The sequence below is a fragment of the Microcebus murinus genome, chromosome 24 (genome assembly GCF_040939455.1).
Source record: "Microcebus murinus isolate Inina chromosome 24, M.murinus_Inina_mat1.0, whole genome shotgun sequence".
Classification (NCBI taxonomy): domain Eukaryota; kingdom Metazoa; phylum Chordata; class Mammalia; order Primates; family Cheirogaleidae; genus Microcebus; species Microcebus murinus.
In genome coordinates this window covers 23,094,221-23,120,181 of record NC_134127.1, presented here as the reverse complement: position 1 = coordinate 23,120,181, position 25,961 = coordinate 23,094,221, and the positions used below count along the sequence as shown (strand labels likewise).

General features: G+C 38.6%; 1 protein-coding gene across 3 annotated transcripts in view; it reads left to right on the top strand.

Moving 5' to 3' along the window:
* The first annotated feature begins 1,495 nt into the window (after positions 1–1,495).
* The window catches only part of CCDC25 (coiled-coil domain containing 25), a 30,632-nt gene continuing 6,166 nt past the window's right edge, over positions 1,496–25,961 (top strand). The window contains exons 1-7 of one of the 3 annotated variants that reach the window (XM_012775379.2): positions 1,496–1,631; positions 7,370–7,417; positions 11,075–11,114; positions 13,110–13,161; positions 18,835–18,910; positions 23,257–23,360; positions 23,573–23,775. In XM_012775379.2, the coding sequence (XP_012630833.1) occupies positions 1,604–1,631; positions 7,370–7,417; positions 11,075–11,114; positions 13,110–13,161; positions 18,835–18,910; positions 23,257–23,360; positions 23,573–23,775 (551 nt within the window). In that variant the 5' untranslated portion in view covers positions 1,496–1,603. Of the gene's footprint in view, positions 1,632–7,369; positions 7,418–11,074; positions 11,115–13,109; positions 13,162–18,834; positions 18,911–23,256; positions 23,361–23,572; positions 23,776–25,961 lie in introns of those variants that run through there. The other 2 variants (XM_075997388.1, XM_075997389.1) reach the window with 2 other exon arrangements.

Here is a 25,961-nt window from a genome sequence, read left to right as displayed (position 1 = left end):
CCAAAATTCTCCCGCCCTTCGGAGGCGGAAAGCTGTCTTCTCAGGAAAACCACGCCTCCCACAATCCCTTGCCACCATGCCGGGCTCCGTTCCCGGGGCCGTGTTTAGAGGCATTCTGGGAATTGTAGTTTTCGGCCCACTTGAACGCGTACGTTCTGGGATCGCTTGATAATAAGACGTTTTTGTAAAGTAGCCTCTCCAAGATTCTCGAAGCAATTATTTTTCACATTTGAAACTTGGTCGTTAGTTTCACTTTTTTTATTAGTAACTTTAGGTTTCTGTTTCATTATTTTTCAAGTTAAACTAGAAAAGATAAATCAGGGGGTGAACACTGGCTTCTGTGCCAGGCATTCTTAGACGCTTTACATGTTTTGTTTCATTTACTCCTCGCCACCTTCTACGAGGTATATATCATCATTCCTATTTCATAGAGAATAAAACTGATAGCCTGCAAACAATAACTGTTTGCAGGGAATAACTAGGTTCGCAAAGCCAGAAGGTTCCTCACGCCATTCATTGTCATTGTTATCTTTGTGTCACCAGCTCCTGGTACAGCCTCTGGGACATTTTTAGTTCTAAATAAATTTAGTTAAGTGATGTGCTCAGCTGCATAGAATGATGTCGACGAGGATGAAGCAAGGGTGTCCGCCTAAAAGGTAGAGGCTGAGGCACAAAATACAATTTGAAGAGTTAACTTGAACCAAAGTGAAGACAGCTGCCCACAAGACTCAGCCTCAGGTAGCCTTGGATGTGAGCTCCACCTGGCCTTGGGTACAAGCAAGTTTTTTTTTTTAATTTTTTATTATAATATTTTTACATTTATCTCTTTTCTTCTTTATTTTTTTGATCCTTTGAATTCAGCTGTAGATAAGCAAGTTTTTAAAGGCAAAAAAAGGGGACCAGGAGTAGGCTGTTAACAAAGCTGTCAGGAATTCTCACGGCTTACGTAAATAACATTGATAGTAATTGGCTATACATTGTTTTGCTGTGGGGGTGGGTTACAGTGTCCCGAGCAATTCTTAGGTTAATTTATAGCTACTTAGGTCAACAGCAAGCAATTCTGAGAGATGAATGTGTAGCTCAAGGAGGGGAAGTAGGACATGATTACTGTTTCATTGTAATGTCCTTCAGGGCCTGATAATGTAAAGGACTAGCATTCCTCAGATAAAAGTTATTTTCTTTTCTCGAGAGAAATAATTAGGTCAAAGCTAAGTGCTGTGGGGAGTTTGAGGGAACTATGTTCCAAACCCTTGACTCCTAATAACTTATTTAATCCTAGAAAAATATCCTGTGAGTTAGCTGCATTAGCATCACCTTCATGTCGCAGCTGAGGAAAGTGAAGTAGAGAGGTTAATTAATATGCAGGGATGCCCATTCTCTTTTCCTCAACCACAAGTCATTGGCTTCGCGCCTCACCAATACCCTTCACTTAGCCAGGATTAAAGATGGCGCCGGTGGCCCGGCGTTATGACGCGATCCAGCGCCCGCCGGAAGTGCGCGGAGGAGTTCCGGGGTAGGGGTGGCTGCTTCGCTTCTGTATCCCGAGCTTCGCGAGTTGAGTGCTGCAACTCCGCGGTGGAGTCGCCGCACGGTTTCAGGGATCATGGTGTTCTACTTCACCAGCAGCAGCGGTGAGTAGGCGCCGCGCCCTCCCGAGTCCTTGCTAGACAGTGAGCTCCGAAACCGGGATCTCCAGGCCGCCGCTGCGCGTGATTCTCGTCCTAAAGCGCCTCATTGGCAGCGAGTGCCTCTTCCCGCGCCCTCTCGGCTCCCCGCGCGTCAGTTCCACCCAGATGCTGTGTCGTCCTCGGCGTTCCCTCGTCAGGGCCTGAGGGGCGCGGAGGGGCGCGGAGGGGCGCTGTCTCTGTTGTGTTTGCATCTGCAAGTTCTCGTCCTCAATCGGAAAGACCTCCTATTGCCCCCTGGAACTGGGCAGACTTTGTGGGCCCCTTCACACCTGCCCCCATCCTCACCCCTCCCCTCCCTGTTTTGGCTGCACCCGGGTAAGGATCTCCTTTGAGAAAGGAGACACCTGCCAATAACTCTTAGGGATAAGTGCGCCTTAACCTCTAGGAAGTGGCTACTCACCTGGCAGTTGATATCCCAGATACTGAAAAATGACATGATGATGCTTCAGATTTGTCTTTGGCAGGCAAGGAAAGGGTGCTTTTAGTTTCCAGGAAATGCTGTATCTCAACTTCGTTTCTCTGTTCATGTTATTTCTCTTGCCTAAAATCAGCTCCTAGTTAACTCCTCTGTTAGGACACCTCTGGCCCATCTTTTGCAGGATGCCTTTCCTGACTTAGCTCTCATTCCAAGATAGCTTAGGTATGTCTTTTCTGGGACCCACTTAACATTCCAAGTATACCTTTAGCATTGCACTTACCACATGGTGCACTTACCAAATGGTGTCTGCCTGAGCTCAGGTGTAAGCCCCCTCAGGGCATGGACAGGATCTCTTCACAGTAGTCTCCGCTTATCTTCCCTTTCACTTTCTGTGGTCACATCTCAAGAAGGGTGAATACAGTACAATAAGATATTTTGAGAGAGAGTACATTCACATAACTTTTATTACAGTATATTATTATAATTATTATTGTTAATCTCTAGTGCCTAATTTCTAAATTAAACTTTATCAAAAGTATGTGTAGGGAAAAACAATATAGTCATGTGTCACTTCAGGACATGAATATGTTCTGAGAAATGCATCATTGGTTGATTTCGCCCTTGTTTCAACATCCTAGAGTGCACTTACACAAACCTAGATGGTATAGCTACTACACTAGGCTATAGAGCCTATTGCTCCTAGGCTACAAACCTGTACGGCATGTTACTGTATTGAATGCTGTAGGCAATTGTAACACAAGGGTAAGTATTTGTGTATTTAAACATATATTAGGTGATGTGTTGTGCTGTCACATTACCTAACATGTTACAATGGCTATGAAGTCACTAGATAATAGGGATTTTTCAACTCCATTATCTTATGGGACCACCATGGTACATACAGTACTATCTGCAGTTTCAGGCAACACGGGGGTCTTGGAACATATCTCCCTGCTGATAAGGGGGGACTACTGTGCTTGTTTCCATAACATAGTGTCTGGCTAATAATGGTTCTCAATAAATGCTTGTTGAATAAATGAATGATATTTTTTTACTTATAGCACTCTTTTATTACTACTCTATGCTTGCTGGTTAAAGGTGAGATTTAAGTGAAACTAGTTCCACATTGTTTGTGTGGGTTTGAATAGGGTAGTATTTTCTCTTTAGAGATGAGAAGATTGAGGCCTGGGAAGCTGTCACTCACAGACCCCTGCTCTTCCTCCTTCCTCACATGGCCACATCTCATTATTTTTCTCAGTAGTTTAGGCTTCCAGTGTGTCATAAAATATTTCTCCGCCCCTGTTGATTTGGTTTGTTTTACCCATATTATTAAAATTACAAGAAACAAAATTCAAAACTAGCCTGAAGGCCGGGCGCTGTGGCTCACGCCTGTAATCCTAGCTCTTGGGAGGCCGAGGCGGGCGGATTGCTCAAGGTCAGGAGTTCAAAACCAGCCTGAGCAAGAGCGAGACCCCGTCTCTACTATAAATAGAAAGAAAATTAATTGGCCAACTGATATATATATAAAAAATTAGCCGGGCATGGTGGCGCATGCCTGTAGTCCCAGCTACTCGGGAGGCTGAGGCAGCAGGATCACTGGAGCCCAGGAGTTTGAGGTTGCTGTGAGCTAGGCTGACGCCACGGCACTCACTCTAGCCTGGACAACAAAGCGAGACTCTGTCTCAAAAAAAAAAAAAAAAAAAAAAACTAGCCTGAAAAATTGCATACTCGTATAGGCCTCTAAGCATTTTCATCCTTGATAACTTAGGCATTTTCCACTCATGAGAGTCCCCAACAGTAGATATCCATACAAACCCAAGAATGGAAAAAAATTACAACAGGGTATATAGGTACTAAATGTATTTTATGCTAGCTGCTCTATTCCCTTTAAAGCTATTCTGGATTCTTTAAGTGCTAGTCATACATAGAACAGAATGTTTCAGCAGATTTGTGGATCCCATGACTTACCTTATAATGTCAGAACTGCTTCCTGTTAGAAACATATCTGGCCTCTAAGTCTAATAAAACTGCACTTGTGTAGGAGATCTTTTAAAATTGCAAAGTTAATGGAAAAATCATAACTTTCACAATAAAATAGTAAAATTTTATATATTGGCAGTACAGAAAAAAACTTGAACATATAGAATCTTTAGGAAATGAATTTGTATGGATAGCCAAATTTTCAACCAACTCAGTTTACTGCATAAAAACTTTTTTAAAAATGGGAAGAAAGGCCCCGCTTGGTGGCTCACTTGGTGGCTCACGCCTGTAATCCTAGCACTCTGAGAGGCCGAGGCGGGCGGATTGCTCAAGGTCAGGAGTTCAAAACCAGCCTGAGCGAGACCCTGTCTCTACCATAAAAATAGAAAGAAATTAATTGGCCAACTAATATATATATATATATATATCAGCTGGGCATGGTGGCTCGTGCCTGTAGTCCCAGCTACTTGGGAGGCTGAGGCAGGAGGATCACTTGAGCCCAGGAGTTTGAGGTTGCTGTGAGCTAGGCTGACACCACGGCACTCACTCTAGCCTGGACAACAAAGCAAGACTCTGTCTCAAAAAAAAAAAAAGGAAGAAAATCTCCATAGAAAGGGTTTTTACCTTTCCTTTTAAGATTAGTATTTCTGAATAAAATTTGTTCCATTTTAATTCTTTCATGCTTTCTCATAAGGGAATAATTGAACATTAGTCTTACATATTACCAGTGTCAAATTCGTTACCATCTGATTTATGGATACCTATACTTGGCTCATTAAGTCCACTTGTACTTTTAGTATTTGTTATCTTTTCCTTTTTTAATATGGAAAGGAGCTTAATTCAGATTTCTTGCTCAGCAGTCATTTTCCTTTTTATTTTTAATATTGATATAATTTCAGTTTTTCCCAAAAGTTGCAAAAATACTAAAGATTTCTTGTATGTTTCTCCCAGATTCCTCAATTTCTAACATTTTGCCACATTTGCCTTATCTCTTTCCTTCTTCCTCTTTCCTTATTGTCCTCTGTCACGCTTTTCCTGAACTATTCATTAGAAAGTTGCAATTAACCTGTAAATGCTTCAATTTTACTTCCTCAAATCAAGGGCATTCTCTTCTCAAAAGACATTCTTCCTTATCAAATTTAGGAAATTAACATTGCAGCAATACTATTTTCTAATCAACAGGCTTTATTCAGTTTCATCAGTATCCCAATGTATTTTATAACAAAAAAAAATTACAAATCATTGTTGCTTTAGTTATTACTCTTTAGCCTCCTCTAATCTGGAGCAGTTGTTCAGTCTTTGTCTTTCATAACATTGTTAGTTGAATTATTTTGTAGAATGCCTCTCAGGTTTGTTGTGATCATTTTCTTAATCACCTCATTTATTTGGTCAGCCATCAAAACATTTCTCTGTCATTCTCTTGGCTGTACAGAGATTTTATTTTATTTCTGTTATCTTTTAAATTTTGTTCTGATTTCACAAGCCATCTGTATGTTTTGTAGCAAGCTACCAAAGGTAATTATTAGCAAATATATATCCTTCCATACATATAACATGTGTGCATATAAAATATATATAAACATGTTTATGTATATACCATTATAACATTAATACAAGTCATTTATTTTTCATAAATTGAATCTTTCCGTGTATAGCTACCCAAAAATACTGTTCTGCTACTTAATTTCTTTACCTATCCTTTCTTTTTAATGGGTACATAGTATTTTGTTTATGGATGTTCTATGATATGTTTAACCAGACTGTTAATCGGTGTTTAGTTTGTAAAAAGATCTTTGCTTGGTGGAATATTTTGGTAGAATGTACTCCCTGTGGTGACATCAAAGGATTAAAAGGGTGTACCCTTGAAATACTGCCAGGCCATGCAAAGAAAATCTGAAACACTTTAATTTGATTCCCACCCTTTTGGCATTTGTTACATGCTATGCTAAGGCCTGATCAAGCTAATGTAATGCTCAGTTATAGACGAGCTTTTCTGTAAACTAACCAGTGCGAGCATTCTCTACTTTCAAGTTTATTTCTCTCAACCACCTGCAAGTAATTGTGGACTGTAGTCATTATAACTGCCAGCAGAAGGAATTAGAAGTTTTTTCTCCCCCAAGAAAGGCAACTAGGATCGATAATTTAAGAAGCATCTATTACTGCAAGTACAGGAAATCCCCAGTGTAGGGATTTATTTATGAGAGTGCTGCTCCCTGGCCTTCAGAGGTCCACTTACGTGTGTGTTCTGTGCTCTGGGGCAACAGCCAACGCTGTCCAGCCCAACCCTGCACTTATCAGTATTTATGCATCAGTATTTATTTATGTTTAAGTACTTACTGTCTACTCAGGCTTTGTAGCCTGAGACCCAGCGACTATTAATTCAAGAGTTTAGATCCAACTGGGGTCAAACAAGTTTTGGTAGACTGGCTTGGAAACCCAGTACTGAGTTATAATTTCAGTAGGAAACTTTTTAATTACAGATCACGGATGCCCATGTGAAAACACTACCTCAGTAAAGCAGATCTCTTGTTCCTATGATAAGCCACCCCCAGAAGATTCCTTTTGATTTGTGATAGTTCCTAACCCTGACTTCATATTAAAATCACTTGGAAGGCTTTTGAAAACACCAGGGCTCACTCTTGCTTCACCAGAGGTTTGGATTTAGTTGATTGGAGGTGGAGCTGGGGCATAGTTCGAGGATTCTAATGTATAAGCCAGGTTCAGAGTCACTGATTCAGAAGTTTGAGAGCCACACTTCCACTGAATGGGATAGGGAGCCCCTTAGAATCTGCAGCACACCTGGAATATAATATTGGCTAAATAAAATTAGGCAAACTAAAACTTGGGTAAACACAGGAACCTGTTTCTAAATAAATGGTTGAGATATAGTAAAGTTTTTTGTTTTTATTTTAACTCCTGAAGAATGCAAAAGTATAGGACTGAACTAGAGATTGCCATTGAACTATATCTTTGAGAAGGTAGGAAAGTACCATTTATAAAGATTGGTAAATTTTTGCTGTTAGGGCCAGATAGTATTTTAGGCTTTGTGAGACACATGCAGTCTCTCTAGCTTATTCTTCTTTGTTTTTGTTTTTAATCCTTTACAAATGTAAAAACCATTCTGGGCTTAAGGGCTATCCAAAAACAGGTGGTGGGCTGGATTTGAACTGCAGGCCATGGTTTGCCGACCCCTGATCTAAGCATTGTCACTAGTTTTTCCGATGAAACAGTTTTGTTAGTGATGAAGTCTACCTAATTGTTTTTTCTTTTTGTTTTCTCACAGCTAATTCATCTGCTTACACTATTTACATGGGAAAGGATAAATATGAAAGTAAGTTTTCAAAAGCATTTGATTTTGAAATTTCCAGCAGGTAAGTGTTGTCTCCTGCTCTCCCATCCCCAAGTTTGTTGGATATGAGTTTTCTATTTCAATAAGTTAGCTTTTAGAAATAAGTCACACCCATTATAAGGAACTCCGAAGGATTAATTTCCTTTGAGTTTAGTTATATCACCTAATATCTGAACCAACTGGTCCATCTGCTGATTAGAAACTTTAAAAAGAGTTTTGTAGAATTTGATTTAGAGTAATGTGAATCAGAAATTAACTTGTGCTAATTTATTAGACCAAATGAAAATCCTCTATGGTTTGGATTTTGAAGAGATCATTTTTTGTGTTTTTTTAAACCATTTTTTAAATTATTGGAAACATCTTTTGGGTTTTTTTTAAGTCTGAAGATGTTCTTTTTGACTCACGAAATATTTTTCAGACTTTGACCACTCTCCTCAGTGTGAAATACATTATATTTTGAAGTACACATTCATATAACCAGAACAAAAGTTGATATAAATTACCCATGCTATTTGCTACAGAGGGTAAATAGAGATTACCCTCTATTTTCTGTTTCTATTTTACTTCATTTTAAAAAGCTTGTCTCAACCTGCTAAACTAATTTTTTTGGCCCACTAATGAATTTAAAGTTTAAAAGAACACTTTTTCCTGATAATGAATTTTTGACACTGACTTTGGGTGTGACTTAATGATGGAGCAGTCTGCAGCACATTAATACTTGAGTTTTATATTTCTCCTAGTAACCCATAAATCATCATAGATCATTTTTGTTCCTAAAAAGTCATCCTAATACAGCTGAGGAGGGGATGCTATCTCCCTGTGTTACACTGAACAATAAGGCAAAGTAACAAGTCATAGTTATTTACAGTGGATGTGACTCCAAATCTTCTGACCTAATCTGTTTTTCTACCAAATCAAAGGTGAGACCCCCAGACTTAGGTTACTGAGAAGCACGAATGGAGAGCTACTACATATGGTTGTGCGGGTTTTGCACTGTGCACCTGGGGGGCGGGGCTTTGTGTATTTCTCACAATGAAAGGCTGTCTTGATTCTGGTTCACACAGATGGGATAGCAGCGGTATTGACCTAAGGCAGCCGTGTCTAGATAGTGACATTCTCACCGTATCTCTTTGTCCTTCTGTGTTGTTTTACTGTTTGCTGGGGGCTTATCTGTGTGGGGTCATATGCCAGCCTATGTGAGGTATCTAAAGAGGAAGATTTAGTCCAAGCTTTCTCGGTATTCAGTTGGACTCACATAAAAATAAGTATGAGTCAATATTGTTGTACACCTAGAACTGCTCTTAAAAAGTCTGTTAAAAAAAAGTACAGTTAGGCATAGTGGCTCATGCCTGTAATCTCAGCTATTTGGGAGGCTGAGGCAAGAGGATCACTTATGCCCAGGAGTTCAAGGCTGCAGTGAGCTGTGACTGTACCACTGCACTCCAGCCTGGGGGACAGGGCAAGACCCTGTCTCTAAAATAATAAAATAAAAAAGCATGGGCAAAATGAAGTAACTTTAATAGCAAATGCAGTAGAAGTCGAGTCAGACATAGTAAATGTGACTAGGGATTGCTGAGAAGGCTATCATGGAGGAGTGAGTTAGGATGGGCTAGGTAATTGTGGAATCCTTTAAATGTCTGTTGTAAGAATTTATTTCCACAGATACAAACCTAGATATAGCTTCTCTGTCAACAGACGTAAATTTAGATGATATCTAGAGTCCTCGGACTGCTGTTTTGCTGTCATTCAAATGTATGTAGAAATAAGTATATGTATAGAACATTTTTCCCCAGGAACCCTTGGAGTCATTTGGAGGTGTCACCTTTGCCTAGTCTGCCTCAATAGAATTTTAAAGCACCTTGTTCTCCAGCATTCCTAGTACATCACACTTCTAATAGTCTTGGTGACTTCAGACTAAGGACAGTAGAACCCTAAGTGAATTTTATTTTTATTTATTTATTTACTTATTTTGAGACAGAGTATTGCTTTGTTGCCCCGGCTAGATAGAGTGAGTGCCGTGGTATCAGCCTAGCCCACAGCAACCTCAAACTCCTGGGCTCAAGCGATCCTCCTGCCTCAGCCTCCTGAGTAGCTGGGACTACAGGCATGCGCCACCATGCCCAGCTAATTTTTTCTATATATTTTTAGTTGGCCAATTAATTTCTTTCAATTTTTGGTAGAGACGGGGGTCTCGATCTTGCTCAGGCTGGTTTCGAACTCCTGGCCTCCAGCAATCTGCCTACCTTGGCCTCCCAGAGTGCTAGGATTACAGGTGTGAGCCACCACGCCTGGCCCTAAGTGAATTTTAAATGAAACAATTTACTTGATTTACTTTCACTAAAAAGCTTTGGGGGAATGTTCTTTTTATTAGCCAGCAGGTGTCATTAGGGAGCCAAATGTTGCCTGACTGAGGAATAGAGGTTTTTATATTTTCCTTTCCTTTTTCTGACTACGGGCTGGCTATTTGCTCAGTCCCACTTCCACTAGTAGAAAGCCCTTCAGAAAACTCTGGGTCTGCAGTTGCTAAGAGTGCCTACATCCTTGATTTGTCATCCTTTGGTTTTCTGGACAGTAAACATCCCATTCAAGTTATGTAGACCATACTTTCTTGGATACATTTTAATCATCATATATGAATGTTTTGTTTACCTTTAAATTAATGTGGTTATTGGAAGTATATATTGATATAACCTCTCTGTAGTCATATATATTATTAGCCTTAAAGATGTGCATATTCTTTGAACTAATACTTTAGCTTTTAGAAATTTTTTCTTTAAGGATATAATTAAGAATATGGACATCTTTATTTTAAAAATATTTATTGATGCATTTATAATTAGAAACAACTCAAGGGTCAACAATAGAAAAGTTTATATGATATGATAGAATTGGGTAGTCATTGTTTCCAAAGAACTTTTTAAATTTTTATTTTTATCTAACAAATACATAGTTTAAACAGTCAAATAGTAACAGATTGCTTATAATAAAAAGCATCAGTTCCCCAGCCCATACTTCCCAATGCCCATCTTCCACCCCCACCTCCTGAGACAATTATTAATACTTTTCACTCTTTTAGCTATCTCTTCTGATTTTTATGTCCATATGTGGTAGAATTTTAGGTGATTTTAATTTTCTTTTTATACTTCTGGTATTTGTTTTTAATTTTCTATAATTTTCAAACGAGGAGTTATTTTTTTCTTAAAGAAGTAAAATGCAGTCTATTGTCTTAAAGTGTCAGCAAAAGTTATAAGACAAACTAAGGCTTAGAGAAAATGATATAAAAAAGTTTCAGCAAAAAATCATTTTAACATTTAAGTATTTTTACGGTGAATCAGTTTTCTAAAACATCTGACTTGTCAGTGTTTAGTCAATGTTTTATCATCATCAAACAGAAATATCTTTGAGCTTTAGAAGTATTAAAAAATTATGAAGTTTATGTTCAATTGTGAAAATTATTTTTATTTTTCTATACTTTCAAGCATCAAGGACTTGCTTAATTACCCTCCTCTCCATTAAGGGAGAGAAAAAATTATGGAAGGAATTGGTATTTCTCCCCTTCTTAATTTATTATAAATCCTGGCATATCTTCATTTGACAGTGTTTCTCATCTTTTCTTTATTCTTTTATCTCTCATTGTAGATGAAGATCTGATAAAGTATGGCTGGCCTGAAGATATTTGGTAAGTAACAATTTTGGTTCTGCTTCATGTGTATCATCAATTACTTTTCTGGACTTGGCCAACCACCTGACTGCTGTGATTAAAACTAGAACTTGCCTTTTATATTTTTGTTTATGGGTGTCCAGTGGTAAATAGCTGACTGCCAGTTCTGTTCATCTTATAATTACCCTGTAAATTGCGAACGATGTCTTGGGGTCTGCTTACAAGCCTGACAGCAGGCATTCAGTAAAGGACCAGGGGTTAAGCAGGGAGAGGAAGATGAGAAGGACAAAAGGAATTAGTAGTCATAATTTAAACTCTGAGTAAGCATTTTCAGAGGTTTAGGAAGTTTGTTTTTGTTTTTTAAGGAAACTTGCTCAAGATAGTTTGTTCATAGAGCTGAATTCTTTAAACTTTTCAGCCAAAGCCCCATACTTTGATCCATTTCCCCTGCCTTTTGTAGAGGTGTACCGACCTTGTACCTGAAATTGGTGTGAAGTTGGTGTATCTCAGCAGTAGTATTCCTGTGTGTGTTTTGGTTCAAGTAAAAGTTGGAATGGGAGAAGTTAGTTCTCACTTGATCTTGGTTGCCAGTGTGGTATTTCCCTAAGATTCTGAAAGAGGATATTGAGATGTAATATTTAGATTTGCAAAAAACACAGATTTTTCTGCGTGGAAAATGCCCAGCTAAAGGTGATAATTATTACGAAATTCTCATATGAGAATGCAAATGAGTAAATGAACCACTTGGATAAACATAAATAGGATGTTATATCCATTTCAGGCTATCAGTAATGACTAAGAATAAAACCTAGAGTCATCATAAACTATTTGCCAAAATGCCTAATATTTTTTCTGTATCCAAAGTGAACAGCAAAGATATTTGACCTCCCTAAAGTGGGCATTTAACTTTTATATGGAATCATACTGTCTACATCTTGTACTAGATGCAAGCATGTGACCATTTCACTTCTAAAAAATTCATGAATGCCAAGAAAATGTCTAGAGAAATATATAATGGGATATAATGGTGACTTTAAGGTTTTACTGAACATTCTTCTGTCTGGAAAGGAAAGGACTAAGGAAGCAATATGACTAAAGTTAACAGAATCACAAAGTGACAGTCATCTGTCACCTTGTCTGTTGTTTGATGCTAGGATTTTGGGGCCATCTCTGGGTATTAGAAAGACAAAAGAAAGCCAACTTCGTTTGATGAATTGTAAACATGAAAAATCTAATATCTCATATTGTTGAATAGATTTTAAAAGATTTAACTAAATTGATAGATGATGGAGCCCTAAGAGAGGAAGATTTACGGTGTCAGGGTGAAGGCCACTCTGTTTTTAGGGCAATGTCATAAGAGACAGTGTTCACCCCCGAGATGCATATTAGTGTCACTATTAGAATACAGGGCTGGATGAATTGTTGGGCTGGCCAGTGTCATGATGTGTTCTGCTTAGTGTCTTTAACTCTTCCAACTCTGTCTGTACTTGACATTCTCTTTGGATTGTCATCCAGTTGCTTGAAAGTCAGGAAGTCCCAAACAAAACCCTCATCTTTTCCTGCAAACTGTGGTCCTGCAAGTCTCCCGGGCTTGCAACATTGGAGTCTCACTGACTTCTTTCATTCCCTTCTCTTCTCACCTAAAATTCTTTTTCCTGTTTTCCTCTCAATCCTATGCTTCAGTCGGGGACCAGCCAAATCTGAGGTCTTCCACAAAGCCTTTGGTCAGTGATAGCTCTTTTTATCACTTGAAAAATCACCTTTACCAGTGCATTTAACATTGATTAGCTCTACTCATCTGGGCACTTAATACACACAGCTGCATAACTTTCAGTGTTCACCTTACCTCTTAGGTTGGTAGTGAGCCCTTTGGAGATGGTGACTGTGTTCTGGTGCTTAGCATGTGGTTGGCACTGAGTGAACACCTTTCATTATGGAGTGCTTTAAATGCAAGTGGTTTGAGGAGATGGATGTCTTGTACCTCTTGCTAAAAGTGGTTTTCATTCTTTGTAGGTTTCATGTGGACAAACTCTCTTCGGCTCATGTATACCTTCGATTACATAAGGTAACTGAATTTAAACATTGGATTCATGACCTTTTCTCCTGATGAGCATCTTATCTTGTTCTTTATCCTTTTTTTGCATTTAAATTGCCTAACGTAATATGTGTGAACATCTAAAAGTTAGCAAATGAAGAGCTCTCTTCCCCCGCCCCAGAAAATCACTATGGAAAAATCTGGGTGATTCCTGAGACTTAGAAGGGGCATAGTACATATTTCCCGGCAAAAAGCACTGCCTTGTCCTGCCGCTTCTCGTGTGCTGTCTGTCAACTTCTGCTTTCTTTCCCTTTCAGATGTTGGACTTTCTGTCTTCTCCAATGGATATCACCTGTGGTTCCATTTTCTCAGGCTCCTGCCTCCCTGAAGGCAGATGTTCCCAGTTAGGGGCTTCTTTGGGAAGTTTAAAGCAGCATAATAGTATTAATAATAAAGGAGAAAAGATTAAATGTCCACTAGTAATACAACACTGTTTTTCCAATCTGCCTATATTTGTGTTTGATATAGTTGAAACATGGGGTATATATTGCTTTTTTTTAGTAAACTTTTTACTTTGGAATAATTGTAGATTTACAGAAAAGTTGCACAGATAGTGCAGAGTTCTCATACACCCTTCACCTCATTTTCCTCATTGTTAACATCTTACATTACCATGGTGGATTTGTCAAAACAAAGCAACTAACATTGGCACGTTATTAACTAGACTGGACTTTATTTGATCTCACTAGTTTTCCCATTAGTGTCCTCCTTCCGTTCCAGGATCCAGTCTAGGGTACCCTGTTACATTTAGTTGTCCTGTCTGTCCAGTCTCCTCTGGTCTGTGACAGTTTCTCATTCTTTCCCTGTTTTTCATGACCTTGACAGTTTGAGAAGTACTGCTCAGGTATTTTGTAGAATGGCACTCAATTGAGGTTTATCTGATCTTTTTCTCATGACTAGACTGGAGTTATGGGTTTTGGGGGAAGAATACCACAGAGTTGAAGTGTCCTTCTCATCACATTGTATTAGGAGGTGCATGATTGACACGACCCATCACTGATGATGGGAACCTGGAGTGCTTGGCCAGGGTATTGTTTGCCAGGTTTCTCCACTGTAAGTTGCTTTTCTCTCCATTCCCTACTCTGTTACTTGGAAGGAAGTCACTAAGTCCAGCCCATACTCAAAAGGATCAGGGATGGAATTAAGCTCCGCTTCCTGGAGTGTCTACATACATTATTTGGAATTCTTTTTTTTTTTTTTTTTTTTGAGACAGAGTCTCGCTTTGTTGCCCAGGCTAGAATGAGTGCCGTGGTGTCTGCCTAGCTCACAGCAACCTCAATCTCCTGGGCTCAAGCGATCCTCCTGCCTCAGCCTCCCAAGTAGCTGGGACTACAGGCATTCGCCACCATGCCCGGCTAATTTTTTGTATATATATTAGTTGGCCAATTAATTTCTATTTATAGTAGAGACGGGGTCTCACTCTTGCTCAGGCTGGTTTCGAACTCCTGACCTCGAGCAATCCGCCCGCCTTGGCCTCCCAGAGAGCTAGGATTACAGGCGTGAGCCACCGCGCCTCGGCCCATTATTTGGAATTCTTATGGAAGGAAGATCTGTCTCTTCTCCCCCATTTGTTTATTCACTCATTGATTTGCATGAGAATGGACTCATACTTTGAGTTATATTCTGATACTGTTTTTTGTTGCTGATACTGGCTTTGACTGCAGCCCTTTCAGCTTGGCTTCTGTGTTTCTCTGACGTATCCCATCCTTTTGGTTTTTGAGCATGTCTTTACTTTCCGGCATGGCAAATTGCTCTGAGCTCATCTTGCATTTTCCCTGCCCCAGCTCTGGAATCAGTCATTTCTCCAAGGAACCCTAGTTCCTTTTATTGGTAAATGGTGTTTCCAAAGCAACATCTGGACTCTGAGTGTACCAGCTACCACTGGAGAGTCATTGCCTCCAGGTCTCCTCAGGTGACAGAGCTAGGAAATATATGTATGTATACTGACCCATGTGTATACACATACTCATAATTGTTTCTGTAGCTCACCATCTGTGTCTGTTAAGCTAAACCTGAGCTCATACTGATGCCTCTGACTGTAGTCCCTTACTACAGAGTTCATTCCAGCCTCCCCTTGCTCACCTGTAACCTCTCACTCCAACAGGAGAAGCCTGCCTCCCAGTGTCCCCCTTCATGGACTTATTTATTTGACTCCAGTACATGCATACGTACTGGAACTGTTAACCTATGAAAAACAGCTTTATCAACGAAAGTACAGTGCTTGTGCACAGTTATTTTTGTCATTCTGCTTTACTATTTCCAGTGAAAACATTGTTTTCCAAAGTTACATGTAAGCTGCATTTTCCCCACCCCTTTCAGTGATATCATATCTTACATTTGTCATTTGTAGTGCAGTTAAATTCTTTTTTTTCGGTCCACACTTTATCTTGGCATTCCCTGGTTGACTGTATTAAAGTGACAGTTTATGAACTTTTTCATGTTACTATCTTGCTCTGTTGCCTGAGCTAGAGTGCTATGGCATCAGCCTAGCTCATAGCAACCTCAACCTCAAACTCCTGGGCTCAAGTGATTCTCCTGCCTCAGGCTCCTGAGTAGCTGGGACTACAGGCATGCGCCACCATGCCCGGCTACTTTTTCTATTTTTAGTAGAGATGGATGGGGTCTCACTCTTTCTTAGGCTGTTCTCAAACTCCTGATCTCAAGTGATTTTCCCGCCTTGGCCTCCCAGAATGCTCGTATTACAGGTGTAAGCTACCGTGCCCAGCCTATAATTTTTATATTTACTGTTTTGACTACCTGCATTGAGTTAGTAGTATGCCACAATTAATATGAAAGCTCTTTTATCAGAATATAGGTTATTTGTAGTTTATCAGTGTTATAAATCTCTAGGGAATATCTTTTTTTATTTTCTTTTTCTAAGTCTATTCTCTAGGTGGAACCAGGAAATATCTTTTTATGAACTGCTTTCTGGTTGGGTTGGTTTTGGATTTTTTAAGCTATTTTTTAGAGTAAGTCTTAGGAATGGAATTACTGGATACATATTTTGGTAACTCTTCAAATTGCCCTCTGAAAGTAGTTTAGAATGCTATCTACTATTTAAAGTTTTTCCAAAACCTTTTTGGGTTTTGTGATTAAAAAAAGAAACCTTTTGACCATTTTGATAAATACAAGATGCTACTTCATTATGGCCATAATATTTACTTCTTAATTTACTAGCGAGGTTAAACATTGTGCCCCATCTGTACTGACACAATTTATTTTTTGAGGACTGTACTGTAAAGGAAGGAATGGAAGAGGATTATGAATTCCATGCTGGAGTAAATTCTGAATTCGCCTAGGCAAATTCTTGCCATTTTGTAACTATTAGATTTGGAGAAAATAAGTATGGTGTTACCAAGTTTCCTTTTGGTACAGATTAATTTTTTTCTTTGGTGTCTGCTGTATCGGAAAATGGAAATAATGGTGGAAGTAATGGTGGTAGTCCCAAATTCACATTACCACCAATTGGCTTATTTGAATAGAAATTCAATCTGAGTTTCTTTTGGACACATACAATGTATCAGTTTGAAAGTGTGTGCTCCTTGAGGAACTTTTACCTGGTTGATTTCCAGCAGTAGAGGGCATAGGCCTTGTACTTAGTAGGTGCCAAGCACGTGTTGAAGATACAGTAAGACTAAGGGGTTCAGACGCCAGGTCGAGCTAGACTGCTGCCTTTGAATCCTGGTTCTGCTTGCTAGCCGCATGACTTTGAGCAAGTTACTTACCTCTGCCTGTTTCATCTGTATTGGGTCTTTGTGAGGACTAAGTGAGCTAGCTTATCTTAAAGCACTTAGAATAAAGCTTGACATGAGCTAAGGGCTATATGTTAATGTTGTTTTTTGTTAAATTCAGTTGAATTTGACCCATACCTAAAGAGCACAGATACTCAGCAGTGTTCTTTCCTAGGCTTTGATTTTGAAACCCACAGAAAAATCTTACCTATCTAGAGGTTTGGTTTCTTATTTTATTAACACAGATAGCACAAACCCCACAGTCAAAATTCTGGGCTTTACATATTGAGAGTCCCTTAGACCCTCCACTTAGATAGAGCTCTCTTACTCTAAACTTAATCCTCCAGCTTAGTACCAGAGAATTTTATTTATTTTTATATATATATAATTTTATATATTTATAATTATATATATCATTTTATATATTTATAATTTTATACATTATATTTAATTATATTATATATTATATTTAATTATAATTTTATTTATAATTATATATATAATTTTTTTTTGGTCTGTTCATACTATACTGGAAGTAGCAAAACAAGAGGAGATTGCTTTAGGAATAGTGACAGCCACTGGTATTAATAGTAAGAAGAGTTACTGGGACACAGCCAGACATCAGGGACAAAGAAACTATGTGGTTCCATAGAACCCCATAAGCACCATAGTCTGAGCCAGGTTTGGAGCTTGGCTTTAAACCTAGGTTCATCTTTCTGCTCTGTCACTCACTAGATATGGGGACCTTGGCCTAGTTACTTAACCTCACTGAGCTTTGGTTTCTTCATGGGCAAAGTGAGGATAATACTATCCCATTTCTTATGGCTATTTCCTTGGTACCTGGCTTATGGTAGGTACTCAAAAAGTGGTGGCTGGGTTTTTTATTAATTATTCATTTTTATTTTATTAAGTACAGGGTCAGTCAGCTTCTGTATATCCCTATCACTATATTATAGCCTAGTATAATGGCTGATAGTCATAATAATGACAATATGTTATTACGATGTTAAATTCAAAATCCTCTTTAAATGGCTGGGGATATGCACAGGATGAGATACATCTTTAAAGTAGTGACAAACTCAGATCACTTATTTTTTGGACAAAATTTATGTATTTGAGAGTTTTCCATTTAAAATGAAAAAAATTTAGGAACATAATGGAATAAACTTATCTCAAATATTTAGTTAGATGGACTATTTTATTATATTTCCAGACAGAGGTGTTTCTATAATCCCATGTCTAGTAGGAGTCAGCACTAAATCGATTTCCACTTGCTCTTGCCTCTGAAATATTTTTGTTCTTTTGGAATTGCTTCCTTTACTCATCTTTGATTTTGATATATATTTCTATAGAGGAAAAGAATCAATGTTATTTCTGTGTTATTTCTCCCTTACAGTGAATGGGTGAGATCGAACAGAAAGAAGAGCTTTTTTTCCCTGATTAAGGTTGAGGATAGATGACCTACCAGATGTTTGAGACCCAAAACTACAAGTTTTCTCTGAGGAAGGAGGAAGTTTGTAGGTACCTCAGCCAGGAAGACATCCATCCAGTTTTAAGAAATAGGCACCATTTCCCCACAAGGTTTCTAGAAGTAAGAATGAAAAGAAAGAGAACAAAAATTACTCAGACATAATTATAGTTAATATTTTGGAAGTTTTCTTCCATATGTTTTTTTTTTGTTTGTTTTTTGTTTTTTACTTATTGGGTGTATTTTCCACATTACTGCCTTCTCTTAGTTTTAATAAATATTCCCATAATAGCCACAGTAAATTTACTTTTTTTCAATGTTCTGTAATACAATTAAAGAGCTTCTGCTTATAATAAAATTGTGAAGGCGGCAAATGCCCTTTGGGTGCTCCAGTATGAATTAATAATGAGGTCGTGGGCCATTTGGCTTATTTTTGTGTTTCAGGGAGAGAATATAGAAGACATTCCAAAGGAAGTGCTGATGGACTGTGCCCACCTTGTGAAGGCTAATAGCATTCAAGGTCAGTTTTCCTAGTGGTGTTTTTAGAATTAGCACTGACTTTATGTCTGAAATGGATTACCTTTTAGAGAACATGCTATTGACTTTGGCTTATGCCGAAGGAATAACACATAATTTGTGTTTGCCTTGTTTTGTTCTTTAAGATGGATGGCAATTTTGCTGCTTGTCAAAGAATTAAAATCTCATCTCCTCACTCCTCTGATTTTCATGGTCCTATCTGAGTCTCAGCTCTTTTTATTCTGTTAACTTACTTTGAATAGAAGGTTATCTAGATGTGCCTACCCTGAAGGGTATTTGTAAAGGGACTTTTGGAAATTTGGTGATGTTGATACCTAAGCCAGAGAGACGTGTCTCATGGCTTCATTTTTAATGTTGTTTGATATCTTCATTTCCATTATTTGTCATTAGATTCCAGAACTAGAGTCTCTAAATCACATTTTTCTGCTTTTTCTTTCTTTCCTCCTCCCTTTACATATTTTTTTTTTTTTTTGCCCCTTAAATTGTGATGGTGTCAAGTCAGTTGATTTCGTTACCCTCCAGAGAATCTTATATAATTGGTCTGTGGTGGTCCCTGAGTGTGTCAGTTTTTAAAAAGCTCTCCAGGTGATTCTGATGTGCAGCGTGTGTTTAAAACAGTTGGCCTACGTATTTTAGGTCGGGCCTGGTTTACTGTGCTTGGTGCTTGTTTATTCCTGCTATACAAGATTTCATCTAATAGTCATTAAAAGTCAAGAGGAATGATTATTGTGGTGAAGGTGGTGATTAAGAGGGGCAGCCAGGATGTAATACTCTAAGAATAATCCAGTGGATTGGATTTTAGGTGTAGACGTAGATAGAATAAGGGTAATTGTGGTTTGATATGAAGTTGAGGGATGATCAGAGAGTTGGAAAGAATATGGTCTGGGTAGAAGATAAACATAGGACAGACCCATAGCTGATTACAGGTACCAGAGGGTAGGGATTATAAAACAGGAGCCCGGCATCATACCCCAGTCCCTGTAGACAGGGGGTCTTCAAACTTTTTAAACAGGGGCCAGTTCACTGTCCCTCAGACCGTTGGAGGGTTAGACTATCGTTTAAAAAAAACTATGAACAAATTCCTAAGCACACTGCACATATCTTATTTTGAAGTAAAAAAACAAACAGGCAAAAAACACCCACATGTGGCCCGCCGACTGTAGTTTGTGGACGCCTGCTGTAGATTGTGTTTCTTGAATCTTCACTTAGGCAGCCTTAATAATGAATCAGGTACCTAGACAAAGAAGGTAGAAGTCTGGCCTATAGAGCCATTCATTTTTAAACTATAAATCAACAAATTGTAATGGGTTTTAGGACATTCCATTTTATAAGTAGAACAGAATTTAAATTTTTGGTTGAGATTTTCAGTTAATGAAATAAAAAATGGCTGTAACAATCACTATCCTCTTTTCTTTTGTGTTCCAACTTCCTGCACATGTCCTTGTCCCTTCCATGCACCTCTAGCTGGCAGATATGCCTTTGTTAAAAGAGGTTTGGACTCCTTATTCTTAGCCCAGCCTGTTTCTTCTTAATCTCTTCATAGTTTACTAGTTCTAGAGAAAACAGAGGAGGGAAGAGTCATGAGACTAGATTACTCTTTTCTCTCCTCTTCATCCTTCCACAGTGTCAGCTCACCTAGCAAAATCAGGAGCTAAGCCCAAGGGTCTTACTCTCATGAGTTAATATCAGAGGATGTGCTAAGGAGTGAAGAAAATGGTCGTTGTTATGAGATCTGTAAAGGACACTGTGTAGCTACAAAATTTTCCTTCCTGGTTGACTACCTTCAGTTGGGTTTAAACTTGTCTGTTGTCATCAAATCAGCCTATTCTACCTTTACCCAATGGATCTTGCCAGACTAAACTATCTAAAAGTTTAGAAACTCTGTAACTCACCTTGGCCTCTATACATTCAGTCCAAGCTTCTGAAGCTGGCATTTAAGCATCTGTGATCTGATTACAGACTTCTTTCCCTTCCCATATTTTACACTCCAGCCAAAGCATGTATATGCTGTTTTCCAACCTTGTACCTTTGTGTATATTGTTCCCTCTGCCCTCGAGTTTGTCCTCCTTAGTCATCACATATCCAGATCCAAGCTAAGGTTCAAGGTCCACATAGTAGTTGTAATTAATGGTAGTAATTGCTAACGTTGATGGAGTGTTGATTACATGTGTAGCCCTGTGCTTAAAACATCACAAGTTATTTTTCAACTCTATTGAGTTTGGTATTATTTTCATTTTATAGAGGAAGAAACTAAGCTTAAAGAGAATTAAGGAACTTGCCTTGCCCAAGCTTTCAGAGCTCTGAAGTATAGTAGCAACTGGATTTGAAGTCAGACTGCCTGACTCTAAAGTGTTCTGTCTTAACCACTGAGCTCACTAACCTCCATGTAGCCTTTTCCTTCCCCAGTTTTGAGTGGTCCCTGCTGCCTTTGTATCACCTTAGCACTTTACTTATACCTTTCCAACAGGATTTGATTAGTTCTCATTTTAATTGAAGTTACTCATGTGTTTATCTCCCCTCCTTTAGCATCCTAGAAGGCAGGGTCTGTTGCTTCATCCTGTGTGTATTACCCATGGTGCCTGGCACATAGAGATGTTTTTTAAACTTTATTTTGAAAAATACCTTTCAAACATACAGAAAAGTTACAGGAAGAACACAACTCCCATATCCCATTTACTCAGATTCACCAATTTTTTAAATTTTTCCACACTTATTTGCTTTCCTGCTACATGTAGTGTACTCATTAACTTTTTTAACTGAACCACCTGAAAGAAACTCGTAGACATCATGGCCCTTCAACATGTATCTCCTAAGAACGAGGACATTATCTTAAATAACTGTGAAATTCAGGGAATTTAACATGGCTAGAATACTATTAATATTTTTTGATATACAGCCCATATTTAAGTTTTGCAGTTGTCCCACACTGTCCATTTATAGCCTTTCCTTTTTTTCTGATCCAGGAAAAAGAAAACTCTTTTATTTATTTATTTTTTTCTTTGAGACAGAGTCTCACTCTGTTGCCCGGGCTAGAGTGCCATGGTATCAACCTAGCTCACAGCAACCTCAAACTCCTGGGCTCAAGCAATCCTTCTGCCTCAGCCTCCTGAGTAGCTGGGACTACAGGCATGTGCCACCATGCCCAGCTAATTTTTTCTAGATATATTTTCAGTTGGCCAATTAATTTCTTTCTATTTTTAGTAGAGATGGGGTCTCGCTCTTGCTCAGGCTGATTTCGAACTCCTGACCTTGAGCGATCCTCCCACCTCAGCCTCCCAGAGTGCTAGGATTACAGGTGTGAGCCACTACGCCCGACCAAAGAAAACTCTTTTAAAGAGTGTAGACCAGTTGTAGGGTATCCTGCCAGTTTGGGTTCATCTGATGCTTCCTCTTGATAAGAATCCCACTGTGCATTTTTGGGCAGGAATACTACATAAGTGAAGCTTTTCACATTATAGTCAGATGGCACGTGATGTCATTTTGCCCCATTTTTGGTGATGTTAACTTTGATTGGGTAAGGTGGTGGTCACCAGCTTTCTCAAGCGTACATGAAGATTTAATAAACATTGAAATCTCCTGCTGTCTCATCTGGACAGACCGGAGAGCGCATCAGATCAATGATTAAACTATGAATCTCAAAGCTGCCTGGGAAGCTGTTGTAGCCTGAGGGCACACATGTGGTGGGGGTGGTGTGAGGGGACAAAAGGAGATGAACAGGGGACCCAGCACCCCTTTCATCCAGAGTATCTCTGCTTCGATGACTTTTATGTTTTCTTCATTAAAAGTGTTTCACTGCTAAAAGAAACAATAAACAAAACCCTATTAAACCAGTCCAGTTTCCTCATGTTTCATTTGAGATTCAGAGAGCTGTGGGGACTTTCCCAGAGTGGCACAGCTGGTTTGTGGCAGTGCCCAGACAGAGTCCAGGTCTCCTGAATCCTACGCCATGGCTTTCTCTTGCTGCTCAACCTTTGTGGAGTTCAGGGCTCCTTTGAGAACCTGAGGAAATGTATTCGGTCCTTTTCTCTTAAAAAAATGCACATGATAATTTTGCATTCAATCTTAGGGAGTTCTCTGAAGTCCCTGGAGCTAATCTGTGCACCCCAGTTTTCCACTGTAATACTTTCATTTGCATTATGTTTAATGCCAGCTTTACCATTTGCCTTTTGTGGGTGGTTTTTGAAATAGTATTTGGTGGTTTGAAACAGTGGGTGACTTATTCGTTGGAAGCCATTTCCCTTGTTGGATTATGATAATTTGCCAGTGGGCAGGGGAACACATTGCTCAGTCTCATCCTGCCTGCATGTTGAAGACAGTCTCTCTTGGCAGGCTGCAAGATGAACAACGTTAATGTGGTATATACGCCGTGGTCTAACCTGAAGAAAACAGCTGACATGGATGTGGGGCAGATAGGCTTTCACAGGCAAAAGGATGTAAGTGTTTGGCACCACTTGAGGCGGCGGAGTCTGGATACTGAATGGAGTGTCCTATCCATCTTTCCTGTCTGACATCATTGTTGTTGAGGGCTGAGCATGATGTATGTTTTCTAAAGGGAAACTGGGTTGCTAAACCCCTGGAGAGCCTTGCCCCTCTTATAGGAGAAAAAAATAAAGATGCAATATTTTTTCCCGTATCTCCCTTGAAGGTAAAAATTGTGACAGTGGAGAAGAAAGTAAATGAGATCCTGAACCGATTAGAAAAGACCAAAGTGGAGCGGTTCCCAGACCTAGCAGCAGAGAAGGAATGCAGAGATCGTGAAGAGAGGAATGAAAAAAAGGCTCAAATTCAGGAAATGAAAAGGAAAGAAAAAGAAGAAATGAAGAAGAAGAGGGAAATGGATGAACTTAGGTATGTTGGAGCTCCAGTATGGAAACTGACCTCAAAAGATTGTTTTCCACTGATTTTAATCATCAACCCTCAAGAATGATAATGTGGGTATAAGGAGGAACATATTAATACAAGCTCACAGACTTAAATGGGTTAAAATAAAAGCATTTATATTAATGTGTTGGTCAAATGAATTGCTCGTTTATAGGGGCAGGTTATGAGAGTATGTGAAATAAAACAATTTTATTCTCAGATAAACCTTCATAGGTTATCTTTAAGGTCTGGTGTGTAAAGTCCTTCAGGAAAGGAAAAGATGCTTTAATAAGTATATAATATTAACTACCTATATTATTTGAATAAAGTTGTCTTGGCTCTAAAGGCCAACACTAATAACTCTCACACGCACATTTCTGTTGGGGTTCTACTAAGATGCGATGAGTAGGTTCATTTTAAATGTAATATTCAAATGAAGAGCTCCAGGACTGTTATCCTGAGTTGTAATCTGCTAACATGAGGCAGACTAATGCATAGATTTAAATATTGGATATGGCCTAGAATTGTGAGTTGGCTTTGTGTTGCAAGTAAAAGAAAAATTATCAACTCCATGAGTGTGGTAAGATTTGTGCAATTCTGAGTGATGCAGGATTTTAGAGCAGTTTAATTCTTTTTTGTTTTTAGCTTAGAGTAGGGGAAAATTGAAAACATGCATTTTTGTGCCCTTTACAGGTCTAACATAATTTTGTTTAGGAACATGATGTTATGTGTTAGAAACAGATCGCTTACTTATAACATTTAGTAAGAAAGAATAACTAACATTTTTGAACATTTACCATCTGCCAAGCACTGTACTCAATGTGCTTTACTGCATTATCTCATTTAATCCTAACCATAGGCATATCAGATACTTTCATCTGCATTTTATAGAAGAGGAAACTGAGTTTGAGAAAAAGTAACTTGCTGAAAGTCACTTGGTTGTCTGATTCTCACACCCAGATACATTATTATACTCTTCTGCCCTCTGTTCAAGTCTATTCAGTTTTAAATAGTTATTCAGTATAAATCAAGTAATTTCACGTTATTCACATTAAGCTGTATGCTATTAAAATTCAGAGCATTTAATTTGACTTTACTAGTTTCCAAAGTTACAAGCATTTAAACAAAAGAATCAACCAAAATAGTTTTCGTATCTTCTGGGCTTTCTTCATAGTGTCAACAACATATAAAATATTCATATGAATTGAGGGGCGTGGGAAATTCTCAATCTTATTGAATAAAATTTTTGCTCCAATAGTTTAATCAGTCCTATTTTTCTAAGCTGGCACTAGTCACTTGTATTTTTTAAGCATCACCATGGGCCTCAGAAAACCAAAAACAGTTGATGTGTTTATTTCTGTTAATCATATGCCACACAAACAACTTTCTGTCACATGCCACAGAAGATAGAAGAATGTGACACAGGGCTGCGGTGCCAGGAATAGGACATGGTGACATAGCAAGGAATTGTTTGGCATATCCAGAGCTGTGGTTGCTTGCTGGATTCTGAGCTTGTGTGAAATTCCAACAATAGGATGTAAGCTTCTTATTTTGTAGTCTGTTTTTATACATTTGTAGTGCTTTGTGTGACATTAATTTCTGTCTTTGAATCTTCCACCTAAGAGATTGAAATCTATGCCTATTATCTGCTTTACTTTAATCTTGTATTCTCTTATTTGAAAATATATACTCATCACATATATGGTGAGTGATTAGTCAATATATCATAAATGAATGGGTAACTGAGATTAGCTTCTTTTTTTTTTTTTTTTTCTTTTTCCCTAAATGTAAGAACATGTTCTGTAATATGAGATTAGCTTCTTGCTTTAACCTCTTCTCCTCTCTTCTCTCTAGTGTTTGCTACAGATTACTTTTTTTAAAAACTGGTATTATGTAGTCTTCCTTTCCTTTGTGGGTTTTTAAAAATTATTAATAATAGTAGTTTTCACTGTAGCTATTGCTGAATAGGTCTTAATTTCCCTCCCAGTAAGTTCTTTGGGAGCTTGGCTTTGTGTTCATCATTTTCTGTTTTTTCCTCAAGCCATCCTCCACCCAGGCTTTAGCACAGGGTCTTGTACATCATGGATATTTAATAAATACTCATCAAATCTGATGTCTTTTTACTCAGTCATATATTGTGGCTTCTTGCTGAACAGTGTTCACTCACACACTTG